The sequence below is a fragment of the Anabas testudineus genome, chromosome 8 (genome assembly GCF_900324465.2).
Source record: "Anabas testudineus chromosome 8, fAnaTes1.2, whole genome shotgun sequence".
NCBI classification, from domain to species: Eukaryota; Metazoa; Chordata; class Actinopteri; order Anabantiformes; family Anabantidae; genus Anabas; species Anabas testudineus.
In genome coordinates, this window is record NC_046617.1 from 4,872,787 (window position 1) to 4,891,866 (window position 19,080).

The 19,080-nt window shown below is 40.1% G+C and overlaps 2 protein-coding genes across 2 annotated transcripts; both read left to right on the top strand.

Annotated features, from left to right (window-relative positions):
• Positions 1-2,347: 2,347 nt before the first annotated feature.
• On the top strand, positions 2,348-6,998 carry nfatc2ip (nuclear factor of activated T cells 2 interacting protein). Its single transcript, XM_026361930.1, has 9 exons — positions 2,348-2,405; positions 3,890-3,988; positions 4,092-4,152; positions 4,242-4,374; positions 4,589-4,669; positions 4,849-5,098; positions 5,194-5,338; positions 6,085-6,203; positions 6,290-6,998. Exons 1-9 carry the CDS (start codon positions 2,394-2,396, stop codon positions 6,449-6,451), a joined length of 1,062 nt encoding a protein of 353 aa, XP_026217715.1. The 5' UTR covers positions 2,348-2,393; the 3' UTR covers positions 6,452-6,998.
• Positions 6,999-8,106: 1,108 nt separating this feature from the next.
• Positions 8,107-16,740, top strand: spns1 (spinster homolog 1 (Drosophila)). The gene is made up of 13 exons (XM_026359803.1): positions 8,107-8,346; positions 10,941-11,156; positions 11,440-11,505; positions 11,722-11,858; positions 12,001-12,152; positions 12,290-12,356; positions 12,592-12,734; positions 13,669-13,821; positions 13,929-14,118; positions 14,276-14,341; positions 14,729-14,827; positions 15,161-15,329; positions 15,641-16,740. Exons 2-13 carry the CDS (start codon positions 10,949-10,951, stop codon positions 15,709-15,711), a joined length of 1,521 nt encoding a protein of 506 aa, XP_026215588.1. The 5' UTR covers positions 8,107-8,346; positions 10,941-10,948; the 3' UTR covers positions 15,712-16,740.
• The last annotated feature ends 2,340 nt before the right edge of the window (positions 16,741-19,080 follow it).

Consider the following 19,080-nt stretch of genomic DNA (forward strand, 5'->3'; position numbering starts at 1 on the left):
GAATACTAGGGTCAACCGAGCTATGACTCTTTGTCAGCCTGGCTACAGTGCTGAAAAGAAACCTAGGGTTGTTCTTATTTGCCTCTATTAATGAGGAGTAATATGAAGTTCTAGCTTTACGCAGGGCTTTTTTATATATTATTAAACTATCTTTCCAGGCTAGGCAATATTCATCTAAATTGGTGGAACGCCACCTCCTTTCCAGCTTACGTGATTTCTGCTTTAAGCTACGGATTTGTGAATTGTACCATGGAACTAACTTCCTCTGACTCACTAGTTTCTTTTTCAGAGGAGCAACAGTATCAAGTATTGTTCCAAGTGAAGCACCAGTACTATTAACAAGATAGTCCAATTGTGCTGGAGTAACATTGAAATAACTGCCTTCCTCTGTGTTGGTACATGGCTCTGAAATAAAAGATGGAATCAGTTCCTTAAATTTGTCAACAGCATTTTCACATAAACATCTACTGTAGTGAATCTTATCTGTAGGTTTAGTAAAGTCTGGTACTGTAAATTCAAATGTAATTAAGAAATGGTCAGATAAAAGAGGGTTTTGGGGAAAAACTATTAACTGATTAACTTCCACACCGTATGTCAGAATAAGATCAAGGGTGTGATTAAAACAGTGAGTGGGTTTATTTACATTTTGGGTAAAACCAATGGAGTCTAATAGTGAATTAAATGCAGTGTTGAGGCAGTTATCATCAACATCTACATGGATATTAAAGTCACCCACTATAATGACTTTATCTGCACTAAGAACTAAATCAGATAGAAACTCTGAGAATTCAGTTAAAAACTCAGAGTAAGGGACAGGAGGACGGTACACAATAACAAACAGGACTGGTTTTGGATTGTTCCAGTTAGGATCAGAGAGGCTAAGAGTGAGGCTCTCAAATGAATTAAAACTATGTTTAGGTCTGGGGTTGATTAACAAACTTGAGTGGAAGATTGCTGCTACTCCTCCACCCCGACCTGTGCTTCTAGGAACATGATAATTAACATGACTTGAGGGGGTCGACTCATTCAGAGAGACATATTCATCCTGCTGCAGCCAGGTTTCAGTCAGACAGAATAAATCTATTTGATGGTCAGTTATCAAATCATTTACTAACAGGGATTTAGACGAGAGAGATCTGATATTTAACAGTCCACATTTGATTGTTTTCTTGTTATTTTGTTCTAAGAGAGGAGTCGTCTTTATTTTTATTAGGTTTTTATGAATTACTCCTCTTGTGTTAGTTTTAGATATAAATAATTTAGGTACTCGGGGAGCAGACACTGTCTCTATAGGGTTATAGTAGTTTTTGGGGGGTGACGGCTGTAAGGAAGCTGCAGAGAGGTGTGTAAGACTGCGTCTCTGCGTCCTGGGCTCCACTCTGAGATGTCAGGGTTTAGGTTGTCTAATAAACTCTGTCATATTTCTAGAGAGTTGAGACGCTCCATCTAAAGTGGGATGGATGCCGTCTCTTCTAATCAGCCCAGGTTTTCTCCAAAACGTTTTCCAATTGTCTATGTAGCCCACGTTGTTAGCGGGACACCACTTAGACAGCCAGCGGTTGAATGACGTCATGCGGCTAAACATGTCGTCACTGGTCAGATTGGGAAGGGGCCCAGAGAAAACTACGGAGTCCGACATGTAACCTTTTTCCATCACATTTGATGCTTGATTCACACAGTTTCATAGTCTATTCTTTTTCTTTTTTTTATTCAAACTTGATATGTTACTTGAGTTTACAATAATTACATACATTAACACATCTTTTTATTGTACAGTCTTTTCCACTTTAAGTATACAAATGCTATATTTTACTTTTTACTATAGTTCTGTACACTGTATAAATGGACTGTACAAACTGATACAGAAACGTATTAGTTATAATGTATAGAATTCAATAATAGCCTGGATACTTTTTATCTACCTACCTACCTTTTTATACATAGGTTGAGTTTTTAACAAATGTATTATGTAAAAATAGAAAGGAAATTGTATTGTAGTATATTTCTGCATATGTCTGCAGACTTTAAGTAATTTTATTTTATAGGAAAATAAACATATCTCTGTGTAGCAGTGCACACAGGTCAGGTTGTCCTGACCTGAAAATGACCTCAAGTGTGTGAGTCCATGTAAAAGCAGCAGAGCAGAAATATGTTCATCTTGATGTTGGGGTGCTCAAGAAAGAAGTCTATAATTAACCATCCTTAAAAAATGCTGACAATTGAAGACACTGAGCGGTTAGCTGAAGGAGTGGGGTTCACTAATTTATCTGGAGAAAAAAACCGTAAACCAGACCTGAACTTAAAACACTACAGGTTTGCTGTATTTTCCCATAGTACGTGAAAGCAACACTCTCTGTCGCAGACTCCTAACGTCTCCCTGTCGAGCAGCGGTCATGGCTGAAGCGGTGGGTGTTTGACAAATCTTCTGTTTTTTATCGTTAAAAACGTTTAATTTGTGAAGAGTCATAAATAAAAGGCGTAATAGTGATGTTATTAAACTACATTTGGTGAAAAGTGATACATTGACCGATATACAACAACAGCAGCTTAAACTCCCTCCGACAGAAAATAACTGTCTAGTTTCACTTTTACTAGTATAACGTTAGCCGCAGGGTGAATAACGTTAAGCTAATCTTACGTTTGATTGCATTTTAGCTGTCCTCAAGATAAAAACCGCCACTTACCACAGTCGTAGGTTGTCAATAACATCCGCTGACCAGTTTTAGGTTAAACAATAGTGACTTATAAACTACTGTTTAACCACTCCAGCAGAACATGTTGACATGTAACGTCAGCTCGCTAGCTAGCTATTTAGCTATCTATTTAGCTAGCTAGATAGCGGTTCATTGAAAGTAACGCGAACGCTAAATGTAAATTGTAATAATAATATTAATAATAAAGCACATTTAAACCTTTTGTTGCACCTTCATGGAAATAAGAAGAGAGGAAATCCACCTTTGTAACTACGAGCAGTAAAAACAACAAATGATTTTGGACAGTTTATTCTCAGCGTTGTGTCAAATGCCACAATCTCAGCTTTCTTACTCTTTTGGTTGAGTGGAGTTTCCACTTAAATTGTTATTGTACAGTTTTCTCAGGTCTGACAGTAAAAGCCATATGTGATGTACAATCTGCTGATACTCAAATGAAACATTAGGATTGAACGGCAGCCTGAGAAATCATTGCTCTCTAAAATATCAACACTATAACTTCAGCATTTCACGTTCAAAAACAATAACATTCATATCCACAAACAACAAATTAGACTACATCATCCTAGTCAGTACTTGATTACTGGTGAATCTCGGCCGTTTGCTGGATTTAAAAATGTATATGTTTAACAATATATTGGAAAATAAACAACTCTTTTCTAAATAGTAAATCCTTACTGATGGACATCCAAAGAATTGTAACAAAACAGTGGGATATGGTTACTGCAATATTTATGGCAAGTAGTACTCAAAAATGTCTTTGTTATTGAAAACTGGAGCTAACCTGGCACAAAGAGCAAGAAAGAGATCCAGCTTAATGAAGCATTAGCATTATATCACTAAATAATTGTTCACCTCCCCTGAAAATTCATCACAGAGAATCAAAACAAAGCTAGCAGAGCTAAAAGTCAAATTCAACCAATTGTACATTTGTTCCAGAAGGAAAAACGCTGAATATTTCTTTAATTTAGAAAAAAACTAAGCTAATTATAGAACACTAATTTATACGAGACTCATGTGACACCCAAATGTTGCCATGCTTTGTAGTATTTGGAGTCTTTTTGAGGTTGTGTCATCTGGGGAATCTGTTAAGTCTTTGCATCTCTGTGACTTTTACGCAAGAAGTATTAACACTTAAAGCAGAGGTCGTGGTCCCTTCTGCTCTCTCTGTTCCCCAGGGTTCCAAGGGTGAGGTGCAGGCTGTGAATCCTCCACCCAAACGCAGACGCATCCTTGACCCTTCAGCAATCGTCCCAGTACCAGTCTACTCCAACAAGGTAAATCATCTGTGCTCATTGATAAGCTGTACCATGTTTTTTCTGGCTTTGTCTGAAAACGGAAATATTGTGCTATAGATCATTTAAATATTTTTGTTTTTAGGTAAAAAGCAGTCTGCAGCTGAAGCCAATGGCACCAGTGTTCACTGAAAAGGAAAAGACAGGTAAACAAACAGTTTTAGTGCTTGTAGCTTAAACCTAGCAGGACCAGTTTTTTGTTGCTGTGAAGTTGATCATTTTTGTCCGTGGTCAGAGGATGTTGCAGATGACAGTTTGTTGTCAGAGTTTTCATCTAAAGAAACAACTGCAGCCGTCGTCAACCTCAGTGACTCTGACGAGGATGAAGAAGAATGTCCGGAGAGCAAACATCAACAACAGAAGGAACCGTAAGTATCAGGTTAATGTCAGAAATCTGGTTCATCCCTTAACCAAATGCTTAATTCACTTAATCCCCAGAATTTGACAGGTTTCTATTATAACCTATTCACGTCCTGCCCCACCAAGAAGTGACTTAATGACTTGTCAAACTCAGAACTTTTTAATTAATGTAAACTCAGTGTATATGTTTACTTTTTGTTCTGGCGGTTGTCTTTCTTTCAGAGAAACCATTCGCTGCCCGTCTCCTCCACCTCCACAGAGTCCAGTTCAGAAACAATCCAGGCAGGTCAAACAGAAACTCAGGTGAGTCTGGTTTCTTTCCTTCTACAGTGATCTACATTTGATTGAGCTCAAAGTGCTTTACACCCAAAGGACAACAGTAAAATAAAATGATAAACAATAGTAATTCTAATAATAATAATACTGATACTAAAATATCAGTAAAATGAATTCAAGAATTTGGTTGTGTTTGTACCCCTCAGTGAAATCGACAGGGAGCTTCGTGCAGTGAACTCCCTCCTCTCTCCTGAGCCTCAAAACAGGACCAGGTCCAGATCTAGACATGCTCAAGATCACTCATCTCCCATGCTTGAAGAGGAACAAGATGACGAGGATGTCATCATTGTTAGCCCTGACTCTGGGTCTCAGAGTTTGCTGTACAGCCCCTCAGTTCGGGAGATCCCTCTCAAGATCCGCTGCAGAACAGACATCCACAAGATCCCTGTGTTATCTGTACGTACAGAGATACGTCGCTTTTAAAACAAATGTTTTTTGTCATTTTTACCTCTTAAACATGTTTCTTTGTGTTTTCTCTCTTATTCTTTCAGTCAACACCTTTAAGTGATGTAGTGACTCAGCTGTCTGTCACCCTTAACGTTCCACCCTCTCGCCTCCTGTTGTTGAGGGAGGAAGAGGAGCTGCCAACACACTCTACCATCAGCGAGCTCGGCCTCGGCATTGCAGATATAATAGGTGGGTCACATGACAAGTTCTTTATTTATAATAATAATTATTATTTTTGTAACGACAAGTGCACATAATGAACCATACTGCAGCAAGCACCAAATCATTCAAGACTACAGACCTGATTCTTCATCGTTCCAGTCATGATCCATTTTAAACGGTTTGGGTAGAAAGTTCTTCATGCGTCCCTGAACAAAAAACCTTGTATACAAATTTTATACAAATGAGGATTTACTAAAGAGCTCTTTATACTTCAACGTACGTACACACTCTGGGTTAAATGCTTTCCTACACAGCAAGCAAAGTCAAACGCTGGTGCAGTTTGTCATTACATCAGTGGAGGGCGTCGAAGCATTATCTTTGTGACCCCACCACTCAATTGCAGTGTAATAGTGGTATGCATGAGTTTTGTTGTGATATCAAGACTTGGACAAATACAACAGTGGAGGTGAATAGAATTTAATGATTAACTCAACAGTAAAATCTCCTCATGGAAACTGTGTCCCCTTTCCCCTGTATCACAGCTGCATAACATGATAAGGTTTAAATGGTATGAACTTGGACAACTGTTGTACAAAATGTCAACACTATCCAGGCAGGTGTCTGGAGCAGTCCAAGCTGAGTTTGTGCTGAAAAACAGTGATGCTGAACATTTTGTGTCAAAACAAGTGCAAACTTGCCAAAGAACAGAATTACTGAAAACTCATTATACAGACTTTTCTGAAAACTGTTTTCTTTTGCATTTGTTTGTGCAGAGTGCGTCGTCATGGCAGCAGAGGACAAAAGTGGCGCGAATGACGGCAGCAGCAGCAACATCACTGTGAAACTGCAGGGCAAAGACAAAGATTCATCTCAAGAGTTTTCTCTGCACAAAGTGGGTAGTTTTTCTTCATTATCAGCTTTGAGTTTTGTTTTAGCAGCAGGACAGAAACGGCATACTGTACCATGTGTGTGTTTCAGGATGCAACACTGGGTCCCATATTCTACCAATATTTGTCCAAGATGTCTCCAAGCGCCCAGAGAAAGGTCCGCTTCCATTTCGATGGCTCGAAAGTAACACACAGCCAGACGCCAGCTGAACTCAACATGGAGGATGGAGACATAATTGAAGTTTGGACTTAAAGCTAAAGATTACATTTATATAGACGGCTTAGCATGAGCAGTGGGGCAATAGCAGCAGCTCCAGTGCTCCATGTGTGTCTCTACTACAAGTGTTTGGGCACATTGCTGCATGTATGTCACCCACTTTTTGGAAGTACTTGGAGCACATGACACAGTCACTGTAATGTAAAACTCAGGAAAATACAGTTCAGGCTCCACTTAAAGTGAAATGCAAACCAGGACACAGGCAATGCAGACGATCAATAAAATTAGCATTTCTCTTCATTCAGACAGGTGAGACAGGTGTGGACACCTGTGTGGATATTTTACTTCAATTACTTTATTTGTAAGCCACTTTACTGTAAATATTGCAAATACAAAATTATTTGAAATTCAAGTGGGATCCTATTTTTATATTTTGAAAAAATAAAATAAATTAATAACAAGACTTTCAATTAATGTACAATTCTAAACTTTTTTTAATGTGTTAATGTGTGATTGTACAACAGTTTCCTGTTATTACATGCTTTTTTACTGTTATTATAAAAAATAAAAGGAGTAGATGTTACTCTGGGGTAATATCAAGCGTGTGAGTGGTGGAGGACATTGTGTAATGAGTATAATCCTTAATCAAAATCAAACTTGAAATCAAAAGGCTGCTGATGACTACGGGGGTCAAATGTATACAAACAGTGATACCATAATGAGTTTCAAGACATCTTTCTGAAGTCTCTCTCTCTCTATATATATATGATATAGTTGGGTTTACTTCCATGCAAAGCACTGGCTCTAGAACCAACCTTCTGAAGAGGGGTTTTACTCAATTTCCTGTTTCATTCAGGGTGAGAGCTACTGTGAAGGTGTGATGATCCCAAGGTTACAGCTAATGCCACTGTTTTGGAGAACAATGTAATGTAATTGGAGCAGCAGTTAAGACCGCATGGAAATGATATCAGTGAGAACTTAATGTTTCTGCTAGGGGAACACACCCACGGGCAACAATAAGGGAATTTAGAGGCAGATGTCTCCACCAAAGTAACAGGGTAAGAAAGGCATTGGTCGGGGAGATGCACAAGATCCCAGTATCATCATACTCACCTAGAGGTGAGTGTAGAGTTTTATAATTAAAATCTGTGATACAATAGTGAAGGCTCTGTCCCACATCACCTAAGTTGGCCTTCTATCATGCTTTCATACTCAACCGTTCACACGTTAATGAATAAAATTGAATACTTTATTGATCCCCTTGGGGAAAACGTGGTTGGACACATTTATTTCAACTGTATGTGACTATGATTAGTTTGTTGTTTTACAATTCAATTGTGCCAAAGAGCTATCTTTTATTTTTTATTTTTTTTATTAACAAGTACAGCAAAGCTTTGTCAGAGACAGTACAAGTCCACTTTTGTATTATCTTCTTTTAGTGCTGACCTACAACGCACAGAAATGACAGGTACCAAGGCACAAATCCAGGTGAACAGGTTGTGTCATATGATGCCACTGCATTGTTCTTGACTACATGTAGGCTACTGAGTTGACTTATGTTGGTCCAGACGGTGTTAAACTATAAAAAAGCCTAATAAGATTCCCGCAGTAAACAATCACTGATTAGTTTGAGCGATCGATAACATCATGTGACTTCCAGATGAGAAGTCATGTGAGCTGCGCGGCGGAAGTTTGTTCATTTCCAACATGGCGGCGGTGAAGAAGTGTCCAAGCTGAAGTGTTCTGCGGTCAACATTAGGTTTTATTCAGTGTAATTCCGGCAAACGGTGTTCACGGGGAAACTATTAATTCGCAATATAACAGTCAATATGGGTCCTGAATAGTGTTCACAGCTGTGCGTGTGACGAAGAGAAGATCAGCACCGGCAGGAGAGGGACGACAGAAGCGACAGCCCTGACTCATCCTCCGAGGTAAACAATGCAGCCAGCTTCACCATCGCTTGACAGCATGTGGACTATTTAGATTTCTGTTCCCTCAAATGAGTTGTCCTAAAACTGTGTAAAAGATTTGATGAAGTGCTGCTTAGCTAAATGAAATATCTCGGCGAACTGTTGTCAAAAGACTGCAAATGTCAGGTCACAATAATCTACTGTGAAGCTACAGGACAATAGTAACCTCAACTGTTCCTCTCTGAATTAATGGACCATTTTAGATATTTAACCTGTAGTAATGTGTGGGTGTGCAAGCGACCCCGTGAATGTCGGTGTAATGTTTTTCACCATGTTACTTTGCTTTCCTTACTTCAACATACTGTATTTCCTATTATTATGCAAAGGCTGTTTACACCAAACCGTCATAGAGAAAGAGCACAGAATATACTTTGGGAAAGTTTAATTTCCCTTCAGAGAAAGTAAACCATCTAACGCTAAGTTTGACCAAGCAGAAGCGTTTAAAGCAACGCTCACGTGTATTTTGTAAAACGAGAGACGAGCAAATGACAGAATCATAAATGGAGTCTGGAGATGTGTTTCTTCCGTGACCGCCATTTAATTCACACTATAGTGTATGTAAACTCTATGGCGTTGACGTGTAATGCTTTTGGACAATTATTTCTAAACCTACAGTCCAAATGTATCTGAATATCATTTCAAATGTCGTGTGTCCAACCCGAGGAGACGAAGGCTAATCATAAAGTGTGTTAAAGCTATGTAGATAAAATTGACACATTTTTGAATGAAGTCTGGAATGATGTTCTCCCCGTCACATTTCTTCCGCATTGATAGATGCTCTCTATTTACTTTCTATGTCATCAAAACGTATTTTAAATGTTCGTATGAACAGGTACATAGTTTCGTGTTAAAGTAAGAAAATATTAAATTGTTCACCATGTGTCGCATTTATCAGAAAACCGCTTAAATTGCTCCCTGTCATTTATTAGCTACTACAAAGAAATCTTGTTTGTTACAGAGCAAGATGGTGTTTGATGCATTAGGAAGGCTAGCTGGTGATCTAAGGTTAGCTAATTGTAAAGTTATATAAGTTTAATATTAGTTTATGACAGCAGTGTGGAATAGTTTGGCCTGATTATTTGTGGGTGGCTCTCTGATCAATGAGTGGTGTTTACTGAGGGCTCAAAGTCCAAGACAGCTGAGTCGTTTGCAATTTGTGCTTTATCACATGTAGCATTTGCCTTTTTGTTTCTTTTTCAATTGGCTAAATCAAAGCATGGCTGTGTAGAGAAAGTTAAACTTATCATAGAGAAAGTAAAAATTTTCATTTTAGTTAAAGTGAGACGTGCAAGTCTTTGCGCGATGATGCACAAAGTGTTCGCCACATCAGCAAAAGGTCTTTGTCGCAACTCCTCTTCCTCCTGATTCAGTCCAGCGTTGAACCACATGTTGGAGAGATCACAGGACAGTAGTTTCACACAGTCATTTCCAGCTTCTCCTTTCTGTCCCTGTTCCTCTTCATATGAGCGCATATCCCATCATTAAACTCTCTAAGCTGTTTCTAAAGCATGATTGTGGCAATGGCAATAGACAGTGTGTTAAATCATCTGGATCATTTGCTTTTTTTACATGTATTTTTTGGATTAATTCATTAACTGTTGAGAAATGTCAGAAAAGAGTGAGAAACGCTTGTTCTTATGTCCTTGTGTGATAATGAGAGTTGACATGTCCTTTTATTTGAGCAGCATTCAGCTCAGGAAGTTGCTGATTATGATTCTGTGGTACACTGCAGACATGAAACATGCTGTATCTTTAGATATTACAGCTGAGTGAGAATGAGTGTTTACTCTGGTGATAGTGGTATCAGGTGATCTGATAACTCAATAGAAACAAAAAGTCCCGCGTGATCCGACCGATGCTGACAACACAGAGTCAAAGTAGTTTTTCCAGTGTTGCTGCTCCCAGTGTTCACAAACAGCCATGTGTTAGTTTTACTGTTGCTGTTTACTTTAGGGATTTTTGTGCCCTGAACATACAACCAACTCCTTTATGATGTGAACTGCAGCTTGGATAACATATTAATTTAGCTCTTATGATTTCAATGTTCTCGTATTTATATAAGGTTTTGGCAAAGTCTAGTTAACTGTAAAAGCAGCAATGGATATGATATGAAATATGTCTGTGACTTTAGCAAATGAGATCAAATATATTAGACAAAATTGAAGATTTAAAAATTCAGATTATCGATTGAAAAAACAGTACTTAAGATTAATCAAAAGGTTTTCTGGACTTACAGTCCTAGATGCAAACAAGCAAACGTGCCCGGCTCAGAGAGCTTGAAGCTACATAATTACTGATATTAAATGCAGTTGTTACGCAGGCGGCACCACAACATGCGAATAAGAGCCAACTTGTCCAATTATGCCAGGAGGAATTCTTTACTACAGTACCAGCAACCAAACACATTTTAGCAATGTTTGAAGAAATGAAAATAGATATCATTCACTTTGTCAGATATTTAAACGACCATTCCAGCTTATTTCAGATGAATAAAGATACATTTGTTGAAATGAATAAATGATGAGTGGACTGACTGTTTCGACCCCCCTCTTTAGTGGCAGCCATGTCTCTGGGGGAGCCCACGTCTGATTCGACGCCGTTTTTCTCTGATGACAGCGAGGCGGAGGGTCCGGAGGAGCATGGCAGGGCAACGGGTGAGGGGACGGAAGAGGAGTCAGCCAGCGGAGTGTCCAGAGTCCGAGGGCTGCTAACAGTCTCCATCCTCTGTTACATCAACCTACTCAACTACATGGACCGCTTCACCGTGGCAGGTACAATACGACACGTGGAGTCTCACGACAGCCAATCTCTCCTCCTCCATCAGTCGTAGGTTTAAAGTCGACAAGCTAATCTCTACGGCAAGATGGGAAGACAGGAAGGCACTTTTCATAGTACATTAAAAACTAAAGGGTAGAATTTGATTTCCTTTAAATAATTACTGTTTTAAGATGCATTTATTATTTTCACAGCAGTCGTGTTAAAGTTCTTGTGCATATTTTACTGGATGGAAAACTAATGCAGTTCATGTTAAACTCCTAACCCCCCCCCCACTAGGTGTTCTCCCTGACATAGAGAGTTTTTTTGGGATTAACGATGAAAAGTCTGGCTTACTTCAAACAGGTAAGAAAACGAAAACTCATCAGCTAATCAATTAGTCAAACGACAAATCTGAGGGATAGTTTTGCTCCGTGTAGATTATGCTTTTAATAGGTAGAAGCTAATTTGACGTGTCATTGCAGGCGTTAGTTATTATGTAAATCTGTTTTTAAAAACACAGTGCTGTTCATTTCTGTGAATGAATTGACGCCCTCGGGAAAATATTTGCTTTTCTTCCAGTTTTTATCTGTAGCTACATGTTCCTGGCTCCCCTCTTTGGATACCTGGGCGACAGGTACAACAGGAAATACATTATGAGCGTTGGCATCACATTCTGGTCCTTGGTGACACTTGCCAGCTCTTACACTCCCAAAGAAGTGAGACACATGTTGGTCTTACAGCCTGTTTACAGTGACGTGAAAACATTATGTTTATCTGTCTTTGCAACCTCTGGAACAACTCTTTAAATTAGAGTATCAGATATAAATCCTCCTATCTTCCTCCTTTGTATTCGTGCAGCATTTCTGGGCCCTGCTGTTGACTCGAGGTCTGGTCGGAGTCGGGGAGGCCAGTTACTCCACCATCGCGCCCACCATCATTGCTGATCTGTATGTAAAGGAGACGAGGACAAACATGCTCACGTTCTTCTATTTCGCCATCCCCGTCGGCAGGTGGGGGAAGAACTTCTCATTTTCTGATTATTTTTCTTAGTTTTGTTGGATGCAATAACAAAATACTCTGACTGTGTCCTGTTTTCATTCATAACAAGTGTTAGCTTAAATTCTTCATCTCTTCTTGTCTTTGTCAGTGGTCTTGGATACATTGTGGGGTCACAGGTCAGCAACGCAGCAAGCGACTGGCATTGGGCTTTACGAGTAAGTCATAGACTTGTTCATTTTCTTGTTTACACTGCACAAACACTTTTCTTGTTTGTTTGTTTGTTTGTTTTGTTTTTTACGTCCTTCATTCATTACATGAATGATTGTTAGAATAGTCAGTTCTCATGAGAAATGCTGATCCATAATCTAGACCTGTGGTTCACACCAGGAGAGAGTCCAGGCTCTGTTCTGCCTCTACTGCTTTCAGTTGACACAGTTTCCTCTCTTCTAGGTGACTCCAGGGTTGGGGCTGATTGCAGTGTTCCTGTTGCTGTTCGTGGTCAAGGAGCCTAGAAGAGGAGCCATTGAAGCTCGACCAGAGAATCACCTTCGCCAGACCAGCTGGCTCACAGATCTGCAGGCTCTGAGCAAAAAGTAAGTTCAGTCTGACATTGATGATGTTATCACAGTGTTTCCTACTTAGAGAAAAGACTTTAGCAGGCTGCCGAAGTATATTTGGTCACCTGTTTCTTTAATGTCTGTGAGAGCAGTGCCCTACATGATCAATTAACTACAGGATGTTTTTCCCTGCACTATGTGCTGCCTGTACGTTACTTGTTTGCTGCTTAAAATGTCAAACAGCAGATGATTTAATCTGTCACCGTTAATTCCATGATGACAGATGAAGCACAAATTAGTGGAGAAACAGGCAACAGTGCTATGTAGCCAAAGACTGAGATTGAGACAGAGATTGTCTATAGAGCGTAAGAGGTAACGCCTCTGAACAATGTGAAATGACTGGGTGTCTCTGTAATCTAGTTAAAAAAACTGAATGAGACGTGTTCTCCAGTGAAACCACCATCATGTGACATCAGTTTCAAAATATCCCAGTTCAAATACCAATACCCTCTCAGTAAATCAAGACGAACTGATAACTAATCAGACATCCTTGATGAAGCTAATAATGTTCTAACAATTTTACAGAGGTGTTGATTGTGATATTTGAGGTTGGAGTTTGTGCTGCTGTTGAATTGTTTTGTGTTATACTGAGAAATGCAAAACATTTTCGTCACCTTACGTCCGCGAAGATAGGAAAACTCTGCTGCTGCACCTTCTCACCCACCAACACTTCTTCTGAGTTCTGCTGAGAAACAGCCCCCAGGTGTTAAATACTGTGCCAGCATTGTGGCTCCTTCTGTAGCCAGCGTGTCATGTCTGAGTCATTGCTGAACATTTATGGGAAATGGCCTAAAGCCATGTCCAAAAAAGGCTTAAGATGCAGACGCGTCAACTTGGTTGAACTAACATAACAAAATATTCTGAACTAGTTGGAAATTCAAATCTTTTTTATTTATTTCTTTTTTTGCAGCTGCAGTTTCGTGTTGTCTACTTTCGGCTTCACAGCGGTGGCTTTTGTCACCGGCTCTCTGGCTCTTTGGGCACCAACGTTCCTCTTCAGAGCAGCCGTGTTCACTGGGGAGAAAACTCCGTGTGCGAAGGGCCAGTGCGCCTCCATAGACAGGTAACATGCATGAGATGTCAGTGGCACAGAATCAACACGTTTCATGTTTTGTTTTTAAAAGAAAGAGCAGCATCCTGACACAACAACGGCTGTTTCTCTTCTCACAGTCTGATATTCGGAGTCATAACCTGCGTCACAGGTGTGCTGGGCGTGGTTAGCGGTGTGCAGGTCAGTCGGCGATTGAGGTCAAAGACGCCCAGAGCTGACCCACTGGTCTGTGCTGCTGGTCTGCTCCTCTCGGCACCTTTCCTCTACCTGGCTATTGTCTTTGCTGAGGCCAGCACCATCGCCACATACGTGAGTGGCGTGTGAGAACCTGAAGGATAGAAAAATATTCCCTCTTCTTTTTAGCTCTGATTTGGTCTCCACTACCTGCTGAATGACATTTTTAGTTTCTGTAGCTGCAACATGTGTAGTGTTGAGCTGTAAAGGTGATCTGTTTATGTCCCTTCAGGTCTTTATTTTCCTTGGAGAGACGTTCCTGTCCATGAACTGGGCCATTGTAGCTGATATCCTATTGGTGAGAAACAAGTCTTTCTGTTTTATTTCCGGTACAGTGTGTATATGCCTAACAGTTTTATCATTTTATGTGTTCAATTTGCAATACATTTTACGAAAATGTTTGATGTGATATGTCCCAGGAAGATCTCCAGGTCAGGTGTGTTGTATTTAGATGGTGACACATCGTTTTGTACACTGGCCACTGACAGTCAGTGAACAAGTCTCCATTAGGCTGAAAAACCAAAACAAACCCATCAAACCAACAAAAAATGACTGCTGTTCAGTCTTGTTTCATTTCAAATTAATTAGATTTTAGATGTGTGTGTGTCAGACTTTTCAGGTATATAAATGTTTTGGTTTGTTATAATGAGCATGTTCTCATTCACTAACTGTGACTGTTTCTCAGTATGTGGTTGTTCCCACTCGTCGCTCCACGGCCGAGGCGCTACAGATCGTCATCTCTCATCTACTGGGAGACGCAGGAAGTCCATACCTGATAGGAGTGGTATGTAACTGTACTGTACTGTCACCGGAAAACAAGAAATGTGTGTCCTTGGATTGTACAATAATAATTGTACAATGTAATGATTGGTAGTAGATAATGTAATAGCTAAAATGCAAAATAGATTTAAATATGTCTTCCTACTTCAATAACGCCACTAAATATTAAAAAAGCTAGTGTATACATGACAATTAGTTATTTGGCTGGTAGTTTTTGTTGTTCTTTCCAGTTTTTGTGCTGAACTGGGCCAACCAGCCACTGCCCCTAGCTTTACATTTACAGTTTCCATGTGGGTGGTGTCAATCTCCTAACCCTCTGTCCTACTGTCTGCATTAGATTTCAGACTCTCTGAGGAAGAACGACTCGTTCCTCTGGCAGTTTCGATCTCTGCAGCTGTCTTTGCTGCTTTGCTCCTTTGTGTCCGTGGTGGGCGGGGCTTTCTTCCTCGCCACTGCACTGTTCATCGAAAGAGACCGCGATCGGGCTGAGAACTACGTCCCAACAGGTGAGACTAGCTGTTTTCTCTCAATGTTTAATATGCAGCAAAGCTGATATGAGTTGGTCAGTTCTGTGTAGTTGTCTGGCCAGTTGATTAATCTGTGTAGTGTGAACAAAAGTCCAAGTAAGTCGTGAAATGTGACCTAACACAGCATACAAGATAAAGAAATGTGCAGTGTGTCTCAGCTATAGCCCAAAATCTTAACCTCAAGATCTTCTATAGCTTGAAAAACAAATTCCAGCAAATAAAACACTGCTTGCTTTCAGCTGGAAAATGGCAAAATAAAAGCCCTTCCTCTCATTTCTCTCTGTTTGCAGATGATGAGCCGATTGTCGTACCAAAAAGCGGTCGATCCACCCGGGTACCAGTGTCTAGTGTTCTGATCTGATGACAGAAACCTGATGGGGTTCTTCTTGTGTTCAGCCCAATCCTACATACACCTCTAGTTATTTTATTTAATAATTTTTCGGACGTGAACACAGTTTGGACTATCTGCCATGCAGAAGCATTTTAGGATGTTTATTTTTAAATTTTTGGTCGATAATTACTTTTTATAACTTGCCTGGGAATGCAGGAGATATTTTTGCATTTGTATTTTTTGACTTGCACTCAACATGCGTTTTTACTGGAAATGTTTTCAGAGCAGTTATGACATTGAAAGGGAGCCCTGGAGACTGTGAGGGGAAGCAACATAAGCTGCTCTGTGGGTTTGGTTTTACTTTGTATTTGACACTCAGGAGCATGTGTGAAATGACCTGGCTGGACTTGACCTCTTTAACCCTTTTTAACCCCCCCGTGGGCCTCTAAACCACCTGATCCAGGATCAGTCAAAGATTCAGAAAAAGGAACCCCATGATTCATATTCTGATCCATGATCCAGTAGAACCACAACCAAAAGGTTTTATACACGGCACAAGCTTTATTAATTGGTTTTCCCTAATCATGTATTTATGTATGTTTAAGCTTCTTTTAATAACACTAACCTTCGCCGAGTTTCTTGAATGACAGCCATCCAAGCTGTCAGAAAATGGGAAGATCTTATCGTCACCATACCTTTTTTTTTTATTCATTTTTTTCATCTTTTACAAACATCACTATTGTTTTAATAATTTAGCTTTCATTATAAATGTGCTCTGTGCTTTTTTTGGACATTTTATCTGAAGGACAAACACTTTCTCACAGGTTTGTTTCTGGTTTTCAGGTCAGAGCCCAATCCAACCCAGTCTAGAAAGTAGTTTAACAGTTTGTCTCCAGTGAGGGCAGGTAGAGTACAGGTTGTGGAAAATATGTTAACAACTGTTATTTAAAAAGGAAAAAAAGCAACTTTTAAATGAATGTTAATAATTAAATTCCTTTGTTAACTTGACATTATTTTAGCAAATCTTTTTGTGAGCTATTAAAGAGACTGATCTTTTCACGCGCGTGTGTGTGTGTGTGTGTGTGTGTGTGTGTGTGTGTGTGTGTGTTTGTAGTTGAATAAGCAAAATGTCTGCCATAGAAATGTGTAAATTTCAACAATAACGTGGAGTTTCTTTATGGTGAGTAATTAATAGTAGTACTAATGATCAATAATATAATAATAGTTGGTGGTAGTAGCAGTTTAGTGAGGGAAATCTATTTGTTATAGTAACAGGGTAAGAAACAAGGAGAAGAACCAAAAAGAAAAGGCACTGTCTGAATAATAATGTGACCCAGGTAAATAGAAATATTACAGAAAATTTCAGATAAAAATATTAATAGTACAGAGTTGACATTGAAATGTATTCAATATATACATTACAATGCAAGGTGTTGGGGTGTTTGATATGTGAAAATGATGTAAATGAATATTGTAGTATTGTACAATAGTATTGTTCGGATGGTGCACAGGTGATGTCCAGTCAAATGGCAATGGGAACAAAAGACCGCATGAAGTGGGGCATCATGCTTTTCAGTGGAATCACTCTGTGGTTGTGAACGTCTTATCAGCCACAGTTTATTGTAGTGTAGGTGAAAGGGGTTGTCCAGTATGGCACTGATCTGGTCCACCATCCTCCTCTCTGCTACTACCAGACTGACGGTCTGTTCTAGACTAGCTACAGATCTTGTCCTGTCTTGATCAGCTTGTTCTCTTGGCCTCACCAGCCTTGATGCCCCCTCCCCTGCAAACAATGCAAACAACAGAGCACTTTCTTCTTCAGACTGATAGAACATCTTGTTGCACAGGTCAAAGAAACAAAGCATCCTGAGGAAGGATGCTCTGCTCTGTTCTCTCTAGGGAGCATCTGTGTTAATTGACCAGATTTGTTGTTCAAGATATTCCATAATGTACTGCTAAAAAGAATTACAGGAATACTGTGAAAAGAAATCAGATATAAATGGGGGGGGGAAATAATGCTTGATATTTATAATGGTATGGAGTGGATGATGTGTTATGAACGCAAGGATGCCACATCGTTTGATGTGAAAACATGATGTCCCAGAAGTGTTCTGTTGGATTTAAGTCAGGTGAGCGTGGAGTATCAATTCCGTCATCCTCCAGGACCTGCCTGCATACTCTCACCACATGAGACCGGGCACTGTTGTCACCAGGAGGAACCCAAGACCCACTGCACCAGTGTAGGATCTGACAGTGGGTCCAAGAATTTCATCCCAATACGCACTCAGGGTGCTGTTGTCTAGCCTAGTCTGTGCATCCCTCCATTGATATGCCTTCCCAGACCATAACTGACCCGCCACCAAACCAGTCACGCTAAACAATGTAACAGGCAGTATGACGTTCTCCACGGCTTCTCCAGACCTTTCAAGTCTGTCATCTGTGAAAAGCGCAGGGGCCCAGTGAAAAAACTGTCAGAAAAAAATGAGGAGGGAAAAAATGTCAGTGGCTCCTCCTGTAAAACTATTCCTGTTCTAGTGGTCTCTCATTGTTGCTCCTCTAGGTCACCTGTTGTTAATTCATTAACACCAAAGCAGCTGAAACTGATTAACAACCCCCTCTGCTACAGATCAATATCTCAGAAGTTTAACTGACTTGATGCTAAGCTGAATTAAAAAGTGTTCCTTTAAGTCCACCATGTCTTTGGTGTTACTGATGAAGTAGTTTTTGCTGCTTCAAAAACACTCCACATTATTATTGTAGCATTTAATGATTGAGAACTTGAAGGGGTAAACAGTCGACTTCCGAGGTGCACTGCTTCTGCTCATCACCGCCTCAGATACACAGCCATCTTAACTGTGGCCACCCAGTGAGTGAGTCTGTGATCCACTTCACAGTGTCAGTGTGAACAGTGCATTTCCTGCTGCTTGCAGCAAGCAGGTGGTGTTGATACCATTCAAAGAACACGACTCTCACAATGCTGCCCTGGCTTTCCAGGTAGGAGTATGTTCTGTGCATTAGAAAAATAATCTCCTCCTCCACTCTGATGTGTGCCTGATCTGTAAGGGTCTAGTAACTCCAACACCGGGGACTCTCCCTGAAATGTCTTAATCACATGTGACATCACAGGTCTAAGATCATTAGGAGTACTAGGATGACCTCTTTTTGGTAACGAGATGATACAGAACGTTTTCCATAAGTTGAGTAGATGTTGAAGAAGTGCTCAGCTAACTGTCTACCACCCACATTGAGCACAGGTGCCTGTTGTGGGAAACGGGCACATCTGATCAACTTGGAATACCGGGTTTGGAACAACATGCTGCCAACCAGGTGACACCTTTTTCAGGGAGCATGTGAGTCCACACTCACCGCAGTGAGTAAAGTGGCCCGCATCCACACCTG

Coding starts and splice junctions, on each gene's coding strand:
- nfatc2ip (XM_026361930.1), top strand. Junction 4,153..4,241: donor CACTGAAAAGGAAAAGACAG/GTAAACAAACAG, acceptor GTCCGTGGTCAG/AGGATGTTGCAGATGACAGT. Junction 4,670..4,848: donor CAGGTCAAACAGAAACTCAG/GTGAGTCTGGTT, acceptor TGTACCCCTCAG/TGAAATCGACAGGGAGCTTC.
- spns1 (XM_026359803.1), top strand. CDS start 10,949: ATGTCTCTGGGGGAGCCCACGTCTGATTCGACGCCGTTTTTCTCTGAT. Junction 14,119..14,275: donor CCAGCACCATCGCCACATAC/GTGAGTGGCGTG, acceptor ATGTCCCTTCAG/GTCTTTATTTTCCTTGGAGA. Junction 15,330..15,640: donor TGAGAACTACGTCCCAACAG/GTGAGACTAGCT, acceptor CTCTGTTTGCAG/ATGATGAGCCGATTGTCGTA.